At 44.2% G+C, this 17,862-nt stretch overlaps 1 protein-coding gene across 1 annotated transcript; it reads right to left on the reverse strand.

Annotated features, from left to right (window-relative positions):
- Nucleotides 1–607: 607 nt before the first annotated feature.
- On the reverse strand, nt 608–15,925 carry EIF3B (eukaryotic translation initiation factor 3 subunit B). Its single transcript, XM_030958335.1, is given in 21 exon segments — nt 608–1,203; nt 2,308–2,425; nt 2,564–2,672; nt 3,168–3,245; nt 3,724–3,849; nt 4,040–4,178; nt 5,015–5,093; nt 5,269–5,391; nt 5,855–5,927; nt 6,492–6,702; nt 7,450–7,496; nt 7,594–7,660; nt 7,760–7,891; nt 8,475–8,632; nt 9,641–9,769; nt 10,412–10,469; nt 10,561–10,680; nt 11,685–11,877; nt 15,242–15,524; nt 15,526–15,610; nt 15,612–15,925. Coding segments are annotated over 20 exon segments (2,403 nt in total). The 5' UTR covers nt 15,701–15,925; the 3' UTR covers nt 608–1,203; nt 2,308–2,321.
- Nucleotides 15,926–17,862: the final 1,937 nt, after the last annotated feature.

A 17,862-nucleotide genomic window follows, 5' to 3' on the forward strand; every position in this document is an offset into this window, starting at 1 on the left:
AGAGCTGTCCCATCCTGCTGTACAAGTGAGCCCTGGGCTTAAGGAAAGCCAGTCAGAAGTGCTCACCTTGGTAATTTCCCTGCCCAGTCCAGGAGAGGAGACAGGAACATCCTCATTCTCCAAAGGCAAGGAACAGGCCAGCCCCTCGCTGCTCTGACAACACCCAGCTCTGCTCACAAATAAAAATACAGAGAAGCTGCTGCACCAGCTCTGAGTACAGTTCTCCATCCTGAGCCTGGAGGGCTTTGGAAATGAAACAGGTACTGTAAGAGGGAATGAAAAGCATGTGCACGGAGCAGTGCTCTGAAGTGTGCAGTTTTCACTAGGAAGATACACCAACCCAGGAATTCCTGAGGCTTTTATCAGTTTGCAAATGGTTTAAGAATCCAGTCATTTTCTAGTCACTCCACCACCATGAACAGGTCAAGGTGACAGATGAAGGAGCTGCACCATATTGTAAAAAACCAAGCAACCACAACAAAAAGCTGGAAGGGCCATGAGGAACCGAGATCTGAGAAAAATCCCAAGGAACCATTAGCCAGTCCAGCAAACACACTCTTATTACTGGGTGATTCTTGACTTTGATCATTCAGGGAAAGATTCCCTACAAACAACACACAGCCAGCCTGGTTTTAGTATAGGTCTGCTTTTATTTCCATATTCAGCTCTTTGAGGGAGACATCCTTTCACAATCTGAAAGGAGGAGGGTATAGCCCGCTGTAGTGCTGCTTCAGCACACTAAAACACATCATACAGAAAAGGGTTCTGGTGACTTTGCCCCAACCCAAACGAACACCTGTCCATGCCCTGGGGACACAGAGAGAGTCCTGGAACCCAAACATTGTGTGTGTGAGACAGGGGTGCACTGGTGAATCTCACCTCACTGGCACGAGGCAAAAACTGCCAGCTGGCAAGGACTACACGGGAGTTGGGAAGTAAATACTGGTAGTAGTGGATTTAAAAAGAAAAACAAAAATAATAATCAAACCCTAGAAAAAAAAATAATATAAATTTAAAAGCAGCGCCTTTCCAGTATCTCACTGCAGCAGGCAGCAAGACTTAAAGGCACTACAATGTGTCAGAATGGAGAAAATCTGGTGCATCCACCCTTCCAGAGTGCAAGAATATGGATTAAGAATTCCAAAGTTGATATAGGCTTTTGGAAAACAAACAAACTTCTCTTCAGCACAAGATCTGGTGGAGCTGCAGAAAAACAAAAAAGAGAGCTGAGTTAGTTACTGTGCTTTTATACAAACAGCTCAACCTCAGAAGCTGGGCTGGTGAAAGGCTACACCAGCTTGTGTTTCACCTCCTCCTAAACTCATGTGGTTTAAATCCATACACTAGACAGCTTCTCTCCCTCTTCCTTCCAGAAAAAAGATCTCCCATGTATGGAACACATAAACTAGACCCAAATATAGTCAAAGCTATCAAGGTTATTATTTTTCTACACCTCCAAGAGGCACCATGTTGCACCTGAGCTCTTTGGAGGCTGAAGAACTGCAGGGTGACTTACAGCTGCATATTTCCAGTCTCCCCTTCCTCTTCCTTAAGCAAGATCCTAAACATGACAGAGCAGGAACCCACTGCAAGCTTTAAATCCTGTCAGTGTCTGTGAAAGTGTTTTTCCTCCTCAATACAATGTCAAGCTCCCTAAAGGACATCTCCTACAATAGGGGCTGGAAGCAGCTTCCATTGCCAAAATAAAACATTAAGAATTCACAAGAAGAAGTTGGGAAAATGCTGAATTAAATACAAGATTTCCCACCAAGCCATGCAAATCAGTACACAAAAATCTGCTACCACGTGATCTCTATCCAACTTTTCTAGAAAATAATAACTGAGTTAATGCAGGTATTTAAACATAATCTCAAAATTTTATCAGCCCACAGACAAATGCTGTATAATCTTTAATACAGTATTTCAACTCTGTCCAGTCTTGGACTAACATGCAAATCTTCCAAAAGGCAAAATTCCAATCTCATACCAACTACAATTCCTCCTACTGACAGAACTTACAGGTTGGCTACACTGTGTTCACAGGCTGACCCTGACTCTGTTGTGGGTTTGATCCCTCTGGCAAGACAAGATTTATAGAGTATTCTACTCAGTACAACTCACAGATTTGACTGTCTGCAATTACTTTTTTTAAAAAAACTTATCTTTCCTAGCCACAGAAAAAACATAAACCAACTCAGAGAACACCACATTCACCAGTGCAACAGACAGACCTAACTCGCTAAAGCAAATTATCAACTCTACAGCAACAGTTGACAGAGTGTTTCTCTCAGAGGTATGTTATCTTACCACAGTTTTATTAATTACTCTGGTTCTGCAAGGGTAATAATTTCTTCATTGATAAAAAATTCCACAGTCTCCTCCTCCCAGTCATCGACATTGCTGTCCAGCTCATCTGTGTCTACCCCTGCAATGGAGAAAACATCAACACTGAACATGGGACCAGCTTTAGCAGGAAGCAGAGGGAGAAGAGAAGGGGCTGAGGGGCCCCATGCCCCTCTGAAGGAGGAGCTGCCGTGGCCCTGCCCAGCCCTGTCTGTCTCACCCCCGCGCAGCTCCAGGCGCTCGTTGCGCTGCTCCATGTACAGCTCTTGTGCCATCTTGCGGTACTTCCTGAACTCCTCCATCATCGTGCGCCGCCGCTCCACCAGCTCCTGCAGGCCACAGAGGGATCTTCAACCAACCTCCCCCTGAACCAAACCCACTCCAGGGATGTTCAACTTCCCCCTGAACCAAACCCACCCCAGGGATGTTCAACCTCCCCCTGAACCAAACTCACGCCCCCAGGCATGCCTGAGCGAGGCAAATTTTGTTCTCATAAAGAACTTCTAGTCACTTAGAAGAAAAAGGATTCTCGTCTCTGATCAGAATGCTATTTTGGTGAGGTGTTCTTTTTTCTAATTGAAAAAGCTTTTCTTGATTTAAATACTGGCTAATGCAGAACTTACCACTTTTGCTTAATGACATAACACCAGTTCCTTTCCAAACTCTTTACAGTAGCACCTCTCTAAACTACCCATTGGGCTAATTCTAACCCATCTGGATCAAATGAACACTTGTGATACAGGAAATGCAACTTATATATCACCAGTACAAACTAAGGATAGGCTGCAAGAGTTCATCAATAATATATTTCAAAAGTGTCTTGCCTTTGAAGCTTTGGACTGGCTCAGACGATCCTTCTGCTCAAATATCTTGGAGTATTTCTTCAGGTCCTTCTTAATTTGCTGTGAAACAGGAAATTTTATTTCAACTGGAGTTTCAGCCTAGCAATTACAACCATAATCTTCTCTAAGCACTCTTTTGGTAGGCCTAAGCAGGCTATGCCCTTCTGAAAAACATCTCTCAGCTGGGCAATCTCCCTTCATTATAATTTTGTGTCTCCTGGCTTATAGATCATACAAGTGCTTCTGTACACATACAACTAGCAAGGTCTGAAGAGCAAAATTCAATTTACTCTTCTTTATACCCTTTCATCATACCCTAACTGTAAGAACAACTGGTAATCACTTCTATTTTGAGCTTATAATACAGTTAATATCTGCAAACATTCCCAGAAGTGAGGTCCCACACAGCAATGTGTTTATTCACACATTGAGGGCAAAAGGCAGTTGTGTAACAAACCTCATCCCCAAGAAGAGGGAGCACACCAAGTATGCTTTATACACAAATCCATGTCAGCACAAACTCCCTGGAATACCCCACCTTTATCTGATCCTCGCTGAGCAGGGTGGCTGGTCGTGGTCTCCAGAGCAGCTGACAGAACCTGTCTTTGTTGTTTTTCTGAAGCAGACGGCCTTGGAAAGTCCATAACCAATATGCATTGTCCACCTGGAAGAGCAATGCAGCAGCTCAGCCAAAATAAGCTTTAACTTAACACTAGAGTGCTCAGAAATAATGTTTAAAACTGTGGTAGACGTTAAGTCATTCAACCAGGCTTCATTTTCTCTTCCTAATCAATAACCCTTTCCAAAACCACTGGAAGAGCAAGCAGGGGCGGGGGAAAGAGGTGCATCAGTACCTTGTGGCTCCACCAAGACACAGAGGTGACAATGTATCTGCCCGTGGGGTCCCACTCCACATCCGAGGCTGTGTAGTGCTCTGCGATGTTCATCATGGTGCAGTCAGACGTGTCAACAAAGGCTAAGGCACCATTCATGCTGCACAGGCAAAACAGGACTTTGCTTTACACACCAGCACAGCCTGGGCTTTGAAAAACATGCCACAAGCTGCATCTCTACAACTCCTCATTGCAAACCAAGTCTCACAGCAGCCAAGAGAGCAGCCAGGGTCCTGCCAGTCTCTGTGGCTGGAAAGGAATGCGGTGGATAAAAACAAAATGCCACATAAGAATGACACTTGTTTCTATGTTCAGGGACCCATAAGAACACAAATAAATGGGTTAAAGTCACTGTAAAAACAGGTTCTGGGCAAGCTACAGCCAAAATTTAACAATCATATGCTTAGACATAGTAGTGAAGAAGAGATTAAAGAAGAGATTTCTAAGATGAACAGCAGTGCTTGTTTGCAAGCACATAACAGCAAATTTTACTTGAATGATTAACAACAATAATTTTCACTTGCTCTAAAGTGAAACTTCCTTGATAATTCTTTCACAAAGCAGCACTGTCAGTAACAGGTACTGGCCATGAAAGGGCACATGGCAATGACAACAAATGCATCACAAGAGCCATAAGCATGTCCAAAGTGGATTGGCTCAGTCAGATTTAACTTAAACAGCTGGAAGGTATTTTTAAATATCCACTTTTCTGTTGAAAAATGCATTCTTCATCTGCTGTGGCAAAAATAGGAAGAGAAAGATTCCAAGGACTAAGATACATCATGAAGCTGCATCTCTGCTCTGCCTTTGCTTTTGCACAGCTCAATCAGGATTACAGCAACCAGCATTGTCAGGGACACCGAACACTTCTTGGTGAGATACTGTAGTTCTTAACCTCTTTTAAAATCAATGTTCAGCAACCTGTGCAACACTCACCTTCTGAGGCCAGCCAACACCACAAACTGCCCCTGGGGACTCCAGAATATCGTGTTTGCTTGCTGCTTGTCAAAAGTCTCTGAAAAGAAACAAGGCAAATTCAGAAAGAGATCTCAACCCAATGCCATCAATTACAAGCATCAACCCCACTAACTTCTCACAAAGCATCACAAACAGATGCAATTTTGAGTCTATTGCATCTATTACTGTGCAAAATGTTTAGTATCTGCACTTCTCACTTGTTTTTCACTTACTTATGAGTTCTATTTTCCCGTTGTTTTTAACATGGTAAAAGGAAACTGAAATTCGTGGAGTTTCTCCATGCAACACAGCAAACTTGCTTCCATTTGGTTCCCAAGCAAAGGCTATGATGCTTTCTGTAACAAGAGAAGCCAAAACTCTGTTAAAGGACAATACAAACCTCTGATTTCAAGTAGTTACCAAAGAAAACCAAGATACTGAAGAGAGAGAACCCATCAGTTAACAGATCCTCTTTTAAAACATAGGTTGATAAGGCAATTGCAGGGAGTTATCCCCTGTTTCTAACTGTAGCTCTAAGTCTTCCATCATCTACAAAATACATTGCTATTATCAGCCCTACCATTTTGATTAATACCAGACTTTCAGTTCTGTCATTTTCCCAGTCAGTCACAAGCATGAACAGCAACCCAAGTTTTGATTTCTCATTTGTACACGAGACATTCTGCAACATTGAAATCCCACTCTTTTCTAAAGGGTTACATTCCTAATTATGTCAGTGTTGACAAGAATTTCTAAGAAAGACACAAGCATCACTGCAGAAAAGTTCAAACTCAAAAGTAAGGAAATACTTGGCATTACCTTTCATTTCCACCACATCCACTGGCACCTGTTTCTCTCTCATGCGGAATATTTCAAAGTTGGTCACTACTCCCTGTGAAGGCCAAAATCAGCTCATTACCAGCACAAAAACAGCAGAGTAAATAATTTTATCACTAGGCATAGAAGGACAACTTCTCAATTAGTCTGTTAGGACACAGGATGAGAGTGAGTCAAGGTTTACTCCTTTAATGAGAGCAGATAAATACAATATGCCTCCTTACCAAAAACATTCCCAAATTATTCTGATAAAGAATAACTTCAGAATTGTAGAAAAGCATTTTTTTCAGACTGTTATAAAATTTAATTAAGACAGATGAACATGTGGCACATTATGCAGCTTGACCTACATGTTGTTCAACAGCTGCTTAATTGTGATCAGGAGAAGAAGTGAGGCACAGACCTCACAGAGACCAAGAGGCCACTAAAAGTCAAAGCAAATCCTGGATGCAAACATTACATACATTTTGCTTTCCACATGTTTCAAATTCAAACGGAAAAAATTAAAAATAGCTTTGACATAATATAATTTACACTGCCTTTACTTTATGACAGTACTGTAAGGAAAGGAAGCATGAGGCAGAGCCAAATTTTCCCAGTAAGATCAGAAACCATGTACCTGTGTGCCTTTGGGAGTCCTGTCTACCTTCACACACAGGTAGTCCCCATTCTTCTGCCAGTGCAGTTTGCAATCGACTACGTTGAACAAATTCCGCACACGAATTTCTTGTCTAGAAGGCAGCTGCATCAAAGTCACTCTGGCTGGGATGTCTTTGTCCTCAGGCACCCAGAAAGCAATTATGTTACCACCTGGAGACCATGAGAAGTCTCTACAGGAACAAAGTTAAAAATACGCCGTTTTAATTTTCAGTTCGATACTACAAGCAGAAACCACTTTCCTCATAGTATCTGAATGTTGCAGACAAAGATCAACTCCCAGTAATAAAGACAGGCACAGATACAGAACTGAGAGCAATTTAATAACAATACCTAAACAGATTTTTAAGCAGCTCTATAAATTTGCTGTATCACCAATGTTGTCTCACCTCTACATCTCACCAAAAAGCAGGGGTTGCACACAGAGTAACTGACAAAGCTCCAAGAACAAATGAGCCAAAAAACAATCCCTACTAAATTACCATGGAGACCATCTCCTTGCACCTGGGTACGCTTAATTTTCTTGCTGCTCTACAGAGATGTACTTTAAAAACTCTCACAGGAGTCAATGTGTCTTGTGCAGACACAGCACACTGCTCTAAGCCAGCACAACCACCTTGTTAGGGAGATATTCCCAAATAAACTGCATTCCAGTCTGGTTTTGTAGACAAGGAACAGAATTCCTAAGATGGATTAAGCAGTACCAGAAAGAGGATTTCAAAGCACAGAATCTACCAAGTGTGTTCATCAACAAGTGAAGAGTTTTTTATTTCTTTTTGCTACTTTGTCCAATTTGACCACCTCAACATGTAAAGCTCTTTGCTCCAGGCAACATAAAGATTGCTCTTGCCATAACAAATCCCCAGACTAAAAGATTCCAGCTAAAGAGCACAGTTATGATTACAAGGGAATAAACTCACCTTATCCCATTGATTTTCAAGCTCTTTTTGTCCAACAAACCCATAGACTAAAATGAGAAAAGGATGAATTTTCAAGTTAGTAACATTCTTACATTTACACACGTATTTCTACTCTCATTATTATGCAAAAAGGCAAGAACTTACAGGTGTTTCATAGATGCTGAGGGTGTCTGAAGTCATTCGAGCAAAGAATTTACCATCATGACTCCATCTAAGCAAGAAAGAAAAAAAATATTAAATTGGAACTGCCTTTTTATTAAATGAAGTCTGGGACCACAACTCTCTACTCTAATTCTGTTTCTCAACTTACTTAAAAATAGGCCAGTGAGCTGAGTTTTCACAGTGGAATCCTCTCTTCTTTTGGCCAGTCAGAATATCCCAGATGATGATAGCCTGAGGGTCATCCTGTGTGTCCATCAAAGGGCTGAAGGTCACTAAATACCTACAAAATAAATAATCCAATTCATTATTGAAACTTCATCTAATATGTCAGTACCAGCAGGCTTTCATTCAAGTAGTATTTAAATACCAGGCACTTTTAAACAGCAGTTTCTCTAACAGGATTTTTCAGGGGAGGGATGATAAAGGAGAAACTTTCCCTGGCATCCCTCTGGCTGAAAAGGTTCTAGATTTATGTGCAAGTCGTCCCATATTGATGTTCAAGGGAGGGGAACTCACCAAATACACTGTTATATAGTTTTGACATGAGAATAACACTGGTTTCCAACAAAACATAAATTATTGACCTTATCCAACCTAAAGTACAGGGATGCTGGGCTTCTCCATTGAAAGGTAAATAATCTCTTTAATACAAAAAAGCATAAAGCCCAACTGCTTCCAAATATGTTACTTGAAAACTCAAATGAAAATACATCTCAGTCCCAAAATTATTTTACCTTTCTCTCCAGAGCTCTTTAATGTTAAAAAAACCTTAAGAAATTAATTTCAGCACTCCAGATTTGGAGGATGCTGTTCATGCCTCATGCTTTTGACCCCTTAGACCAAACCAACATCATGCTCTGTACCTTTCACAGGGTGAGAAGTCAATGAGCTGCACTCCTTGGTGACTAAACCTTTGAATCTGCTTGAACTTCTCTCCACCCCACAGAGCAATGCCCCTCTGGTGGAACGTAGCCAGGTAAGTGCCTTTGGGGGACCAACGGACGTAGGTCTCTGTCCACCTCTGCATTTAAAAGAAAAGTACACATAGAAGTTTATTTTCATCCTCTGTCCCTAAAAGGGAAAGAATTCATGCATGGCTTGTAGCAGCACATTTTGTAAATCCCTTTACTAACTGAAGATCTCAGGATGCATGGTAACTGTGGAGTTTTATTTCATGCACACAATGTACAGGACCTATTCTTCAGGTTGAAAACTGTCAATTGAGACCTTTTCAACTTATGGATCACCAAAGAGGTTTTCCAGGAACAGTGACATCCTTTGTGCAATAACAAACCCACCTAACACCCGGCATTTCCTTCTTTCAGCCTTGGCAAGAACATACTGTTCTCAAAAGTAAGGGCAGGTATTTTGAATTTCTGAACAACACAACCTTCAGCTAAGTTAGAGAGATCTGAGCAATACACACCACAGCCAGAGACCATGGTGATGAGCAAATATTCTCACCATCCCAGAGGCACCTTCCTCCTACTGAAATGCACAATGGTTATTAAGGAAAAGGCTCCTGGGTCCTAACAGTTCCCAGCAAGTCCAGTGCCTGCAGCAGACAGGCAGACTAACTCTCCTTTTTTATGCCATTACCAAACCAGCTATTCCTCTTTAACACCTCTGTGGTCAGCACAAAAGCAAGGAGTCATCTGAAGCAGAAAACATAAGCACATATTCAGCTCGAATGAATAGTGCGCCTCAAACTCTGACTTTGCACTCTAAGGTCTTTCTGAATCACCTATAACAGAGAGATGGAGGAAACTAATGGGCATCATAGACCAGTTATTAAAAAAAACCAAACACCACCACAAACTCTTAAAAAGTTCATTTCCCAGTTCTCTTACCAAAGCAGCTAAGTCTAAGTCTAAAGGATATGATTTCACCACTCTTCACAAGGAAGAAAAAAAATTTCAGCAATGGGAAAAAGCCTTTTTTTTTTTTTTCAAATTAAAAAGCTGCAATGTCATAAAATGAAGGAAATTGGCAGTGTATCTGCAATCTCCAGCACTTCCAGGACACTCACTGCTCTGTCCTCAATTTGAACAGGTTCCTTGATGTCATTCCAAAAAATGGATGTCCGGTCTCCTGACTCAAAGATCACACTGTACTGATCCCTGCAATCAGGGTCTTCCAACCAGTATCTGAGATTCCCCTGAGAAAAACAGAGCAAAAGACTGTTAGTGAGTCCAAGACCAAGTCAGCAAGTTCCACTAATTAGTATCCACCTGGCAGGGGGAAGCTGGTCTTACCAGAAAGTGCAACTTTGGGATCTTACCACTGCAAACAAGTTTTTGATGTGAAATAAACAATTCCAGTTACTGGATGCTGAGAGCACACCATAAACAGGTGAACCTTCAAAGTGTTTTGATGATGTTTAATACTTATTTTAAACAGGAAGTAATTTGGTTTTTAAAGAAAAAGCAAACTATTGTTTCTTCCACCAGCCTATTTACAAAGCAACCGGTAACAAACACCAAAGTTTGCCTCAAACAATTAAGAATATAAAAAGAGGCTTTTCAAAATCTATTTTTAAATGACTTCTGCAAAATTATTATTCTCTCTTAAATAATAAGAGTAAATTAAGCTTCACACTGCATGCAACTATTAAGCAGAAGCACTGAGTTCCTCCCATCAGTGCATGGTGGTGAGCATGAAGGAACAGCAGCATGTGATCAGCACTGCTATTTACAACACATTAACACATGGTTTCTATTTTCACATGGACATTTCAGCAATGAAGTAACCATTCAATATTAAGCTGAATATTCTTTCCACTTTTCCAAAAATTCCTTACCAAATCCTTAAATGGCTGTTTCTCAGGGATTTCCCACTCATCACTGATTGTCATGTACCTGAAAGAGCAATTTGGTTGGTTACACTCCATGCAGGGACTCAGGATTAGAATCCCCAAATTGACAGATAACACACAATTGCTGCACTCACTTATCAAAGTCAGTGAAGAGGTTAACTCTGAAAGTGTGCTGCTTATCCAGTTTGTATCCATCTGCATTCTTCACAGCATCCACAGCATGGGAGGGAGACATGTACTCCAGGAAGATGTACCTGCAAGGAAGGAAAACCAAAGTAGAAGACACTGTTGACTACACAACAGGCTCAAAATAAAGAAACAATGGAGATGAATTAAGAATTCAGTACAGAGCATCTACAAGATAACTTCTTGTCTTGTCCTTAACCAATTAGGGTCCAAGAGCAAATTAATCCCCATTCTGGCCACAGGCTCACACACATTTTTTAGCTCTCTAGGCCTGACCTCAGTTAATCTGATATCCTTTCTGAAATGGGCCAGACAGAGCAGTGAATGCAAGCTCAACACAACCAGGACAACAGTGAGAGACAGGAACATGCAGGTTACATCCACAGCTCCTCCCATAAGAGTAACAGGTCATGTTTAGGAACTGGAACTTGCTGTCACAGGCATCTCAAAGCACCACTCTTGTTTTTCAATTACAGAACTCAGATTTCTTCTGGCCACTTAATCCAAGCTAGCTTGCAGCCCAGCAGACTCAAACTGATGCTATCCTGAACACCATCTCAAACAGAGGCATGAGTACAGAGTAATTTTCATGCTGACCTTATAGAAGCAACAATCCCTCCACTCCAGAAAACTCTTTTTATGCCTTGTAAAGTATGGATTCCTTCAATACTCAAAGAGATACTGACAGTCTATTTTGCAACAAACAGTCCAGCCATTGCTACTAAGTTTTTAGCTCAAGAGGATCTTTAACTTCTGCCATAGCAGAAAACGAAGAAAAAACTCCCCATGTAGCACAGAAATTTGTCTCCAAACCCAGCTAAACTGTTTCCCTGATTAATCCCCACCACCCTCCACTATGGAGCCTAATGAGCTATTAATCTTCTCAGTTCCCTCAGGAACTTGTTTGTCACTAAGACTGAGGTGAGGACTGCACAGGCTGAGGTAGAAGAAGGTGACAATAGCAACTATGAGGTCACCATAAAAACTGGCCATAAAGTATCGACACCAAAAATCAAAGATAAGCCAGACCTGTGTTTCAGTCCTTTTTCCAGTTGGAGTTATCATGACTTACCCTTTTGTTTTTCCATCTGCTTCTGGATAAAATTCGTTGATAATTTTACCAAACTTGGAGAATATTTTGTGGATGACATTCTTCAGTTTCTCCAGTCGGTCTGGTCCAACCTGGGGCACATTATCCACAACAATCACCGAGTCTATTCCATCTGCCTCCTGTGGCTGATCTTTCAGGACGTCACCAAGCAGCTCTGCAAAGACAGCACAGACAGGAAACTAAGGCATTGCTCACATCATGAAGGAGGGAAGACAAAGATGAAAAGAACAGTGGAAGTAAGAAAACAGAGACTTGAAATTTCAAGAATCACTTAAGAAACTTGGTAGTGAATGAACACTGTCAGAAAAACAACTGAACAACACCCCAACAGCACACTCTGACTAAGCTGTGGTTTTATGGCAAACTCTGAGCACCCAACTCTTGAAGTCTTTTTTCTTAAAAATATACTGTACACACAGAGGCTGTCAATGCTTGCTCTATCAGTTTTTTTCAGGAGATGGAACTGGCTCACAAAGTCCCCAAAACTGACAATAGCACAGACAAATGTATGATTTACTACCTGACCTCTGACCAGTCCTCCTGCTCAAATTATAACCAGATGACTTTGATAAAAATAAATGTAACCTGTACCTCCCTCCCAAATTACACAAGTTTTTGCATAATTCAAAACTATCCACCATACTGGAAGTTCTGCCTGTCTCAGCATCACTGTAATTAAGAACTCACACTCCATCTAAACCTTTAATTAAGCACAAAAACGAAGGTCTAAGGCAAGACACTGAAAGCCATATTTAAGCTTTGTGAAGACAAGCACACATCTTTTCACACTGGATAGTCTTTGAACTTATTAATTCCTGAATATCTGCAGTAAGCTTTAAGATTATGTGAAGATCACTATGAAGTACAAGACTACAGAGAAAATAAGTTCACACCACCACACCTTTGAATTAGATAAAATCTGGAGAGTGAGACTATCTATAGCATGGATAGACTAGGAAAAAAATCCCAAACAGATGTAGAAAGACTTAAAATATGAGAACAAACTAAAAAAAAAGGTGTTGTATATGCTGATATCTTGAAGACATTAGATTTTTGATGGTTTTGTAATTCATGAATTTTTTCTGCCCAGAAACATCACTGGAAAGATCTCCAGCAATGAAGAAATACGAGAAACATGCTTACTTTGAATTTCAAACTACTAAAAAGTTGCTTTCTACAACTTTAAGCTTCAACAGGTTATTACACATTAAGCTTCCTACTGATCTGGGGCAACATAAACCACAAATATTTAGTCCATTACCACCAAGATTATGCAGCATCCACAGAATGTTGTTGTTTGTAATGTTTATCACTCAAAAATATTCTCTCCATGTGCATGCAGGAGCTACAAATAATAATATAAAATATATAAAATGAAAGCATGCCCCACAAGGACATTTCCACAGGAGTCTATTAGTAAAAGGAGAAAACCAAAGTAAAACACAAAAGGGTAATTTTAAAGGCTCCTTTAGCCTTTTTTTTCATAGCCACTTCTCACAAAAGATTTTAATAAATCAGCAGCCAAATATCCTAGATTAAGGAAGTGTTTGCTGTTCTTAGTTTAGCAGTCTGTGTAACAGCTCTTTGAACTTTTACATTTGTTTCTTAAAGAGACTTTGGCAAAATGGCCTTGGAGTTGGATCATTTTTGCTAAGTGCCTGCTTAACACACTTTGTGTACATTTAGGATTGTTGTGTTCAGTTCCTTCTTGGAAACTGGGCACATTTTCCATCCCCACCTACTTTTGTTGCTAATTAATTTGGTTAACTTCTCAGCTGTCTGAAATCCAGTGTTAGTGGCTGAATTGCACCCTGCATTGAGTCAAAACTTAACAAACTGAAGCCAAATTCCCACACTGTGCCCTTAAATCCAAATTATGAACAAAGGAATCTTCAAAGAGCCAGAAGCAGGTTCAGCCAGCTCCTGCTGCAGCCAGAAGGGAAGCAGGGTGTGGTGGGTGCAGGGCTATCTCCAGCTGGCAGCATCTGAAGGACCACTGTCATTATCTGAACTGAATCCCTAAGTGGGTGTCCAACACATCCCTTCTGCTTTAACTCACACCAGCTGCTCCATGGCAACACCTCCCGGGGAAAAGGAGAGGCAGCAAAGGATCTGAGATGTTCCAGTGCTGCAGCTGGTCCATCTCACAGGTGCTCCTGAGCATCTGAGTTATCCTAGCAGTGAAAGAGCCTTGGCTGGGTCACACTGGGCTGCTTTTCTCCTTGGGGAGGCACCAGAATAATGGGAAAGGAAGAAGGAAGCTCAGCTAGAAATACACACAGATATAAAGCCAGACCAGCAAGAGTGACTAAACTTAATCCCTGTAATTCAGCCACTACTAACACTGGATTTCAGACAGCTGAGAAGTAAACCAAATTAATTAGCAACAAAATAGGTGGGGATGGAAAATGTGCCCAGTTTCCAAGAAGGAATTGAACACAACAATCCTAAATGTACACAAAGTGTGTTAAGCAGGCACTTAGCAAAAATGATCCAACTCCAAGGCCATTTTGCCAAAGTCTCTTTAAGAAACAAATGTAAAAGTTCAAAGAGCTGTTATACAGACTGCTAAACTGAGAACAGCAAACACTTCCTTAATCTAGGATATTTGGCTGCTGATTTAATAAACTAAACAAAGGACTGGAACACAAGAATTCACCTGTATCACCTGTATTCCACTGCCACTTGAGATAACTGGCTGATTTACAATCCTGCGCTTTAGAAACATCTTTCCACTTTTAATATGTGCAACAGATCCTAAAATATCACAAATACTGAACAAATAAAGGGGAAACAAGTACTTTTCCTATTCAAAAACTAAGAAAATTTATCATCTGGAAAGACTCATCTGAAAAACGCTAAATTAGAGTTCTAAATTCTGTATTGCAAGCCCATGTGTAACATTTATTGTCAGTGCAGTTACACAACAGTTTGGTCATTTTAAAGCAGTCAATATCCACTACAATTAAAAGTGCCTGGCCTGACATTTTTAACTGCCAGAAACGATTTTTCCCTGTTTTCTTGCCACAAAGCACCTCCATCAAATCTTCACGAGCAGCAACTCTCCTCAAACCCTATTCACCTACGGATTTCATCCTGGGTGCATGGAAAAAACAAAAACTATGAAACATAGTTGGTAACCACCACATCAGCCATTTAAAACTTCTGTTTCTACAGCTGAGTTTAACTAATGGAGGCAAAAGGAAGGGAGACGAGCTGGTGATTCCACTCAGAGGGCAGCCCACACCTGAAGTGTAACAGCGGTTTTAGAACCACTTTGACAGCAGCGTTGTGCGGGGCAGAGATAACTGAGGAAGAAGATGATTTAAAATTGACAAAGGTTTTAGAACAGCAGAGTTGTGCGAGGCAGAGATAACTCATTAAGGAGACGATTTCCGAAGCACAGCTCCGATGTGGATGTGCAGCTGCCCCGCAGCAGGGCCGGGGGCTCGGGACACGGCGCTCCCCGGCCCGGCCCCGGCTCCCCGGGGGCTCCCCCGGCTCCTCCCGTCCCGCACCTTCGTCACTGATGTCGTCCACGAAGTCCTCGGGGTCGCTGAAGGAAATCTCATCCTCGGGCTCGGCCGGGGCGGCGGGCGCGGCCTCCCCGTTCTCCTGCGCCGCGCCGGGCTCGGCCTCGGCCGCCGCCTCGGACTTGGGCTCCGCCGCGGGCTCGGCCTCAGAGCCGGGCTCGGGCTCGGCCTTCCCGGGGCTCTGCTGCCCGGACGGCGGCTGCGGCTCGGGCGGCTGCTCGGGCTCCGCGGCGGCGGCGGGCGGCGGCTCGGGGGCCCCGGCGGCGCCTGGGACTCGCCTCCCCTTCCTGCTCCTCATCCTCCTTCTCGTCCTCCTCCTGCTCCTGCTGCTGCTGCGGCGGCTCCGCGGGCGGCGGGGGGCGCGTCCGTGTGCTCGGGCTCCTCGGCGGGGCCCTGCGCGCCGGGCGGCGCGGCGGCCGCGGGGCTCTCCTCGGTGTCCTGCATGGGGCGGCGGCGCTGCCCGGCCCGGGTGCGGTGTGCGGGTGTCGGTGTGCGGGTGTCGGCGCGGTGCCCGGTACCGTGTGCTCGCTGCGGGCTCTCGGTGCTGGTGCCGGTGTCGGTGCCGGTCCCGTCCGGAGCGCGGCGGGGAAAGGCGGGGGAGGGGCGGGGCGGCTCCTACGGCCGGGCCATGTGCGCCAGGCCCAGCGGCCCGCGCGCGCCGGCGCCTACCAACGTGCGCGGGACGAGGGGGGGATCGCCGTCCCCGCCGCCGCTCCCGCCCGCCGCCGCCTTCTCTCCCCGCCTCTCACGGGCGATTCCGGCGCCTTTGCCAGCCCCGGCTCGCTCCGCCAGCGGCGGCTGCTCCACCTTCTCACCCCACTGCACGCCTGCCACCCCTATTTCTGACTGCTGTGGTTGAGCCCAAGATGGCGCCGCCTTCCATTCTACTGAGGTGGGGTCCGGCCGGACCATTTTGGGGGGGGCGCCATTATATTTAACTGCGCTGACGCCCAGTGAAACTTCCCTCAGCACACGTCGTTGCCTGGCGCTGGGCAGCCGGTGACAGGACAATGCCACGGTGAAAGGACAGCGCACCGGCACGAAACTCGCCCTACTGCCCCCCTACAATCTTTCACTATGGCTTCGCCCGATGTCAGTCGGCGCGCGCTCGGGCGCTACCAAGCTGGTGTAGAGGGGGAGGCGCGCGGTGTTTCGTCGACATCGACGCGGTTGTGCCGGGGCGCGGCGAGGCGGCGGGTCAGCGCCCCCCCCCCGCGGCGGCGGGGCCGTGTGGTACGGCCCGGCGGTAGCGCCACATCAGCCGGGCGGGATGGCGGAGCCCAGAGTGACAGAGGCGCGGCCGGGCGGCTTCCAAGCGCTGTTTTATCCCACCGTGATCTTTGGGGGTTTTAAATAACATTTTTCCTGAGGTACAAGATGACAGTGGTCGTGCCGCGGCATCTCTGCGTGCACCGCGAGAAGCCTTAAAGGTCCGGTGACCTCTGGGTGCAGCCGGACGCGCAGGGCAGTAATCTGAGGGGTCACGGTGCGCGGTCCTGGCGTCTTAGCGTGATTTTTAAATGGCTTCTGAACCGAAAGCTCTTCTCTCTTCATGTTGGCTACCAACATGACTGACCTGAGAGATATGACTCCACGCTATCTATTAAAGCATCGCATTCTGTCCCGGGCGCCTCAGGCTGATGACTCAGGCTGATGAAGAATACAAAGAGTACATGAAGTGTGACCTCTGTCACCATGTGTGTTTATATATATACATATATATATAGTATATTCAGAGTGGCTCAGAGAACTTGGAATTTGCCTCGGATACCATCTTGAGGTGACAATTCTAGAGGAAAAAGTTCTCGAGAAATGGCTTTTCTGTTCAAACTCTGAGATATACACTTGCATTTTGAATAGGATTTCTTTTTATCCCAATGCTTTCAATCATTCATCAAAGCGGACAATGCCAGCATTAAAAAAAAAAAAAAAAAAGGCAGAGCAGGTACTGTACAGGGCGTTTTAAAATTAGACTTTGTCTTCTCTTGCAGCATCGTTGATGTTTTGAGAAGCTCTTCGGGCAGTGTTTGGGAAGCTGAGGCAGGCAGGCCAGCTGTGTAATGTTCCAGGGAGTCACACGATGGCACCCAAACTCCACGGCAGCTCCCGGCTCAGCGTGTCCCTTCCCAGGGAAGGCAGCTCCCATGAGTAGAAACGATGACTGGCACTTGGGGCAGCAATTTTTTCCCATCATTACCTCGTGGTAGCTGACCAGCCCCTGACTTCCCGGCCAGCCCCAGCACTGACTCTGAAGTGAGCACAAAGCGCTGTTTCCTGCCATCACAGCCATGTGCTTTTCCAAATGTGAGGCAGGACATGGTCAATCCATGGTCCCAGCTGGCTCCTCAGTATTCCATGGCTCTTCCAGGGGTGTGCATGAGGTCTGTGTTGCTTTTGTTTCACCACTCCCACCGTTGTCTGTATTGCTGGAATCTGCAGTTTCTGCAGTTGCCCTTTTTCCTGTTTGCACTTTTCCAGTCCTTTGGTTAAGCAGTGGATCTGAACATTGGATTCTCCTTTCCCTGACTCTTTGCACTTTCCTCTACTTTTCAGCAACTTTTGATTTATCTGCTCTTCCTTCCTTCTCCTTTTCCTTTCTCTGTTGA

Source organism: Camarhynchus parvulus, chromosome 14, assembly GCF_901933205.1.
Source record: "Camarhynchus parvulus chromosome 14, STF_HiC, whole genome shotgun sequence".
Classification (NCBI taxonomy): domain Eukaryota; kingdom Metazoa; phylum Chordata; class Aves; order Passeriformes; family Thraupidae; genus Camarhynchus; species Camarhynchus parvulus.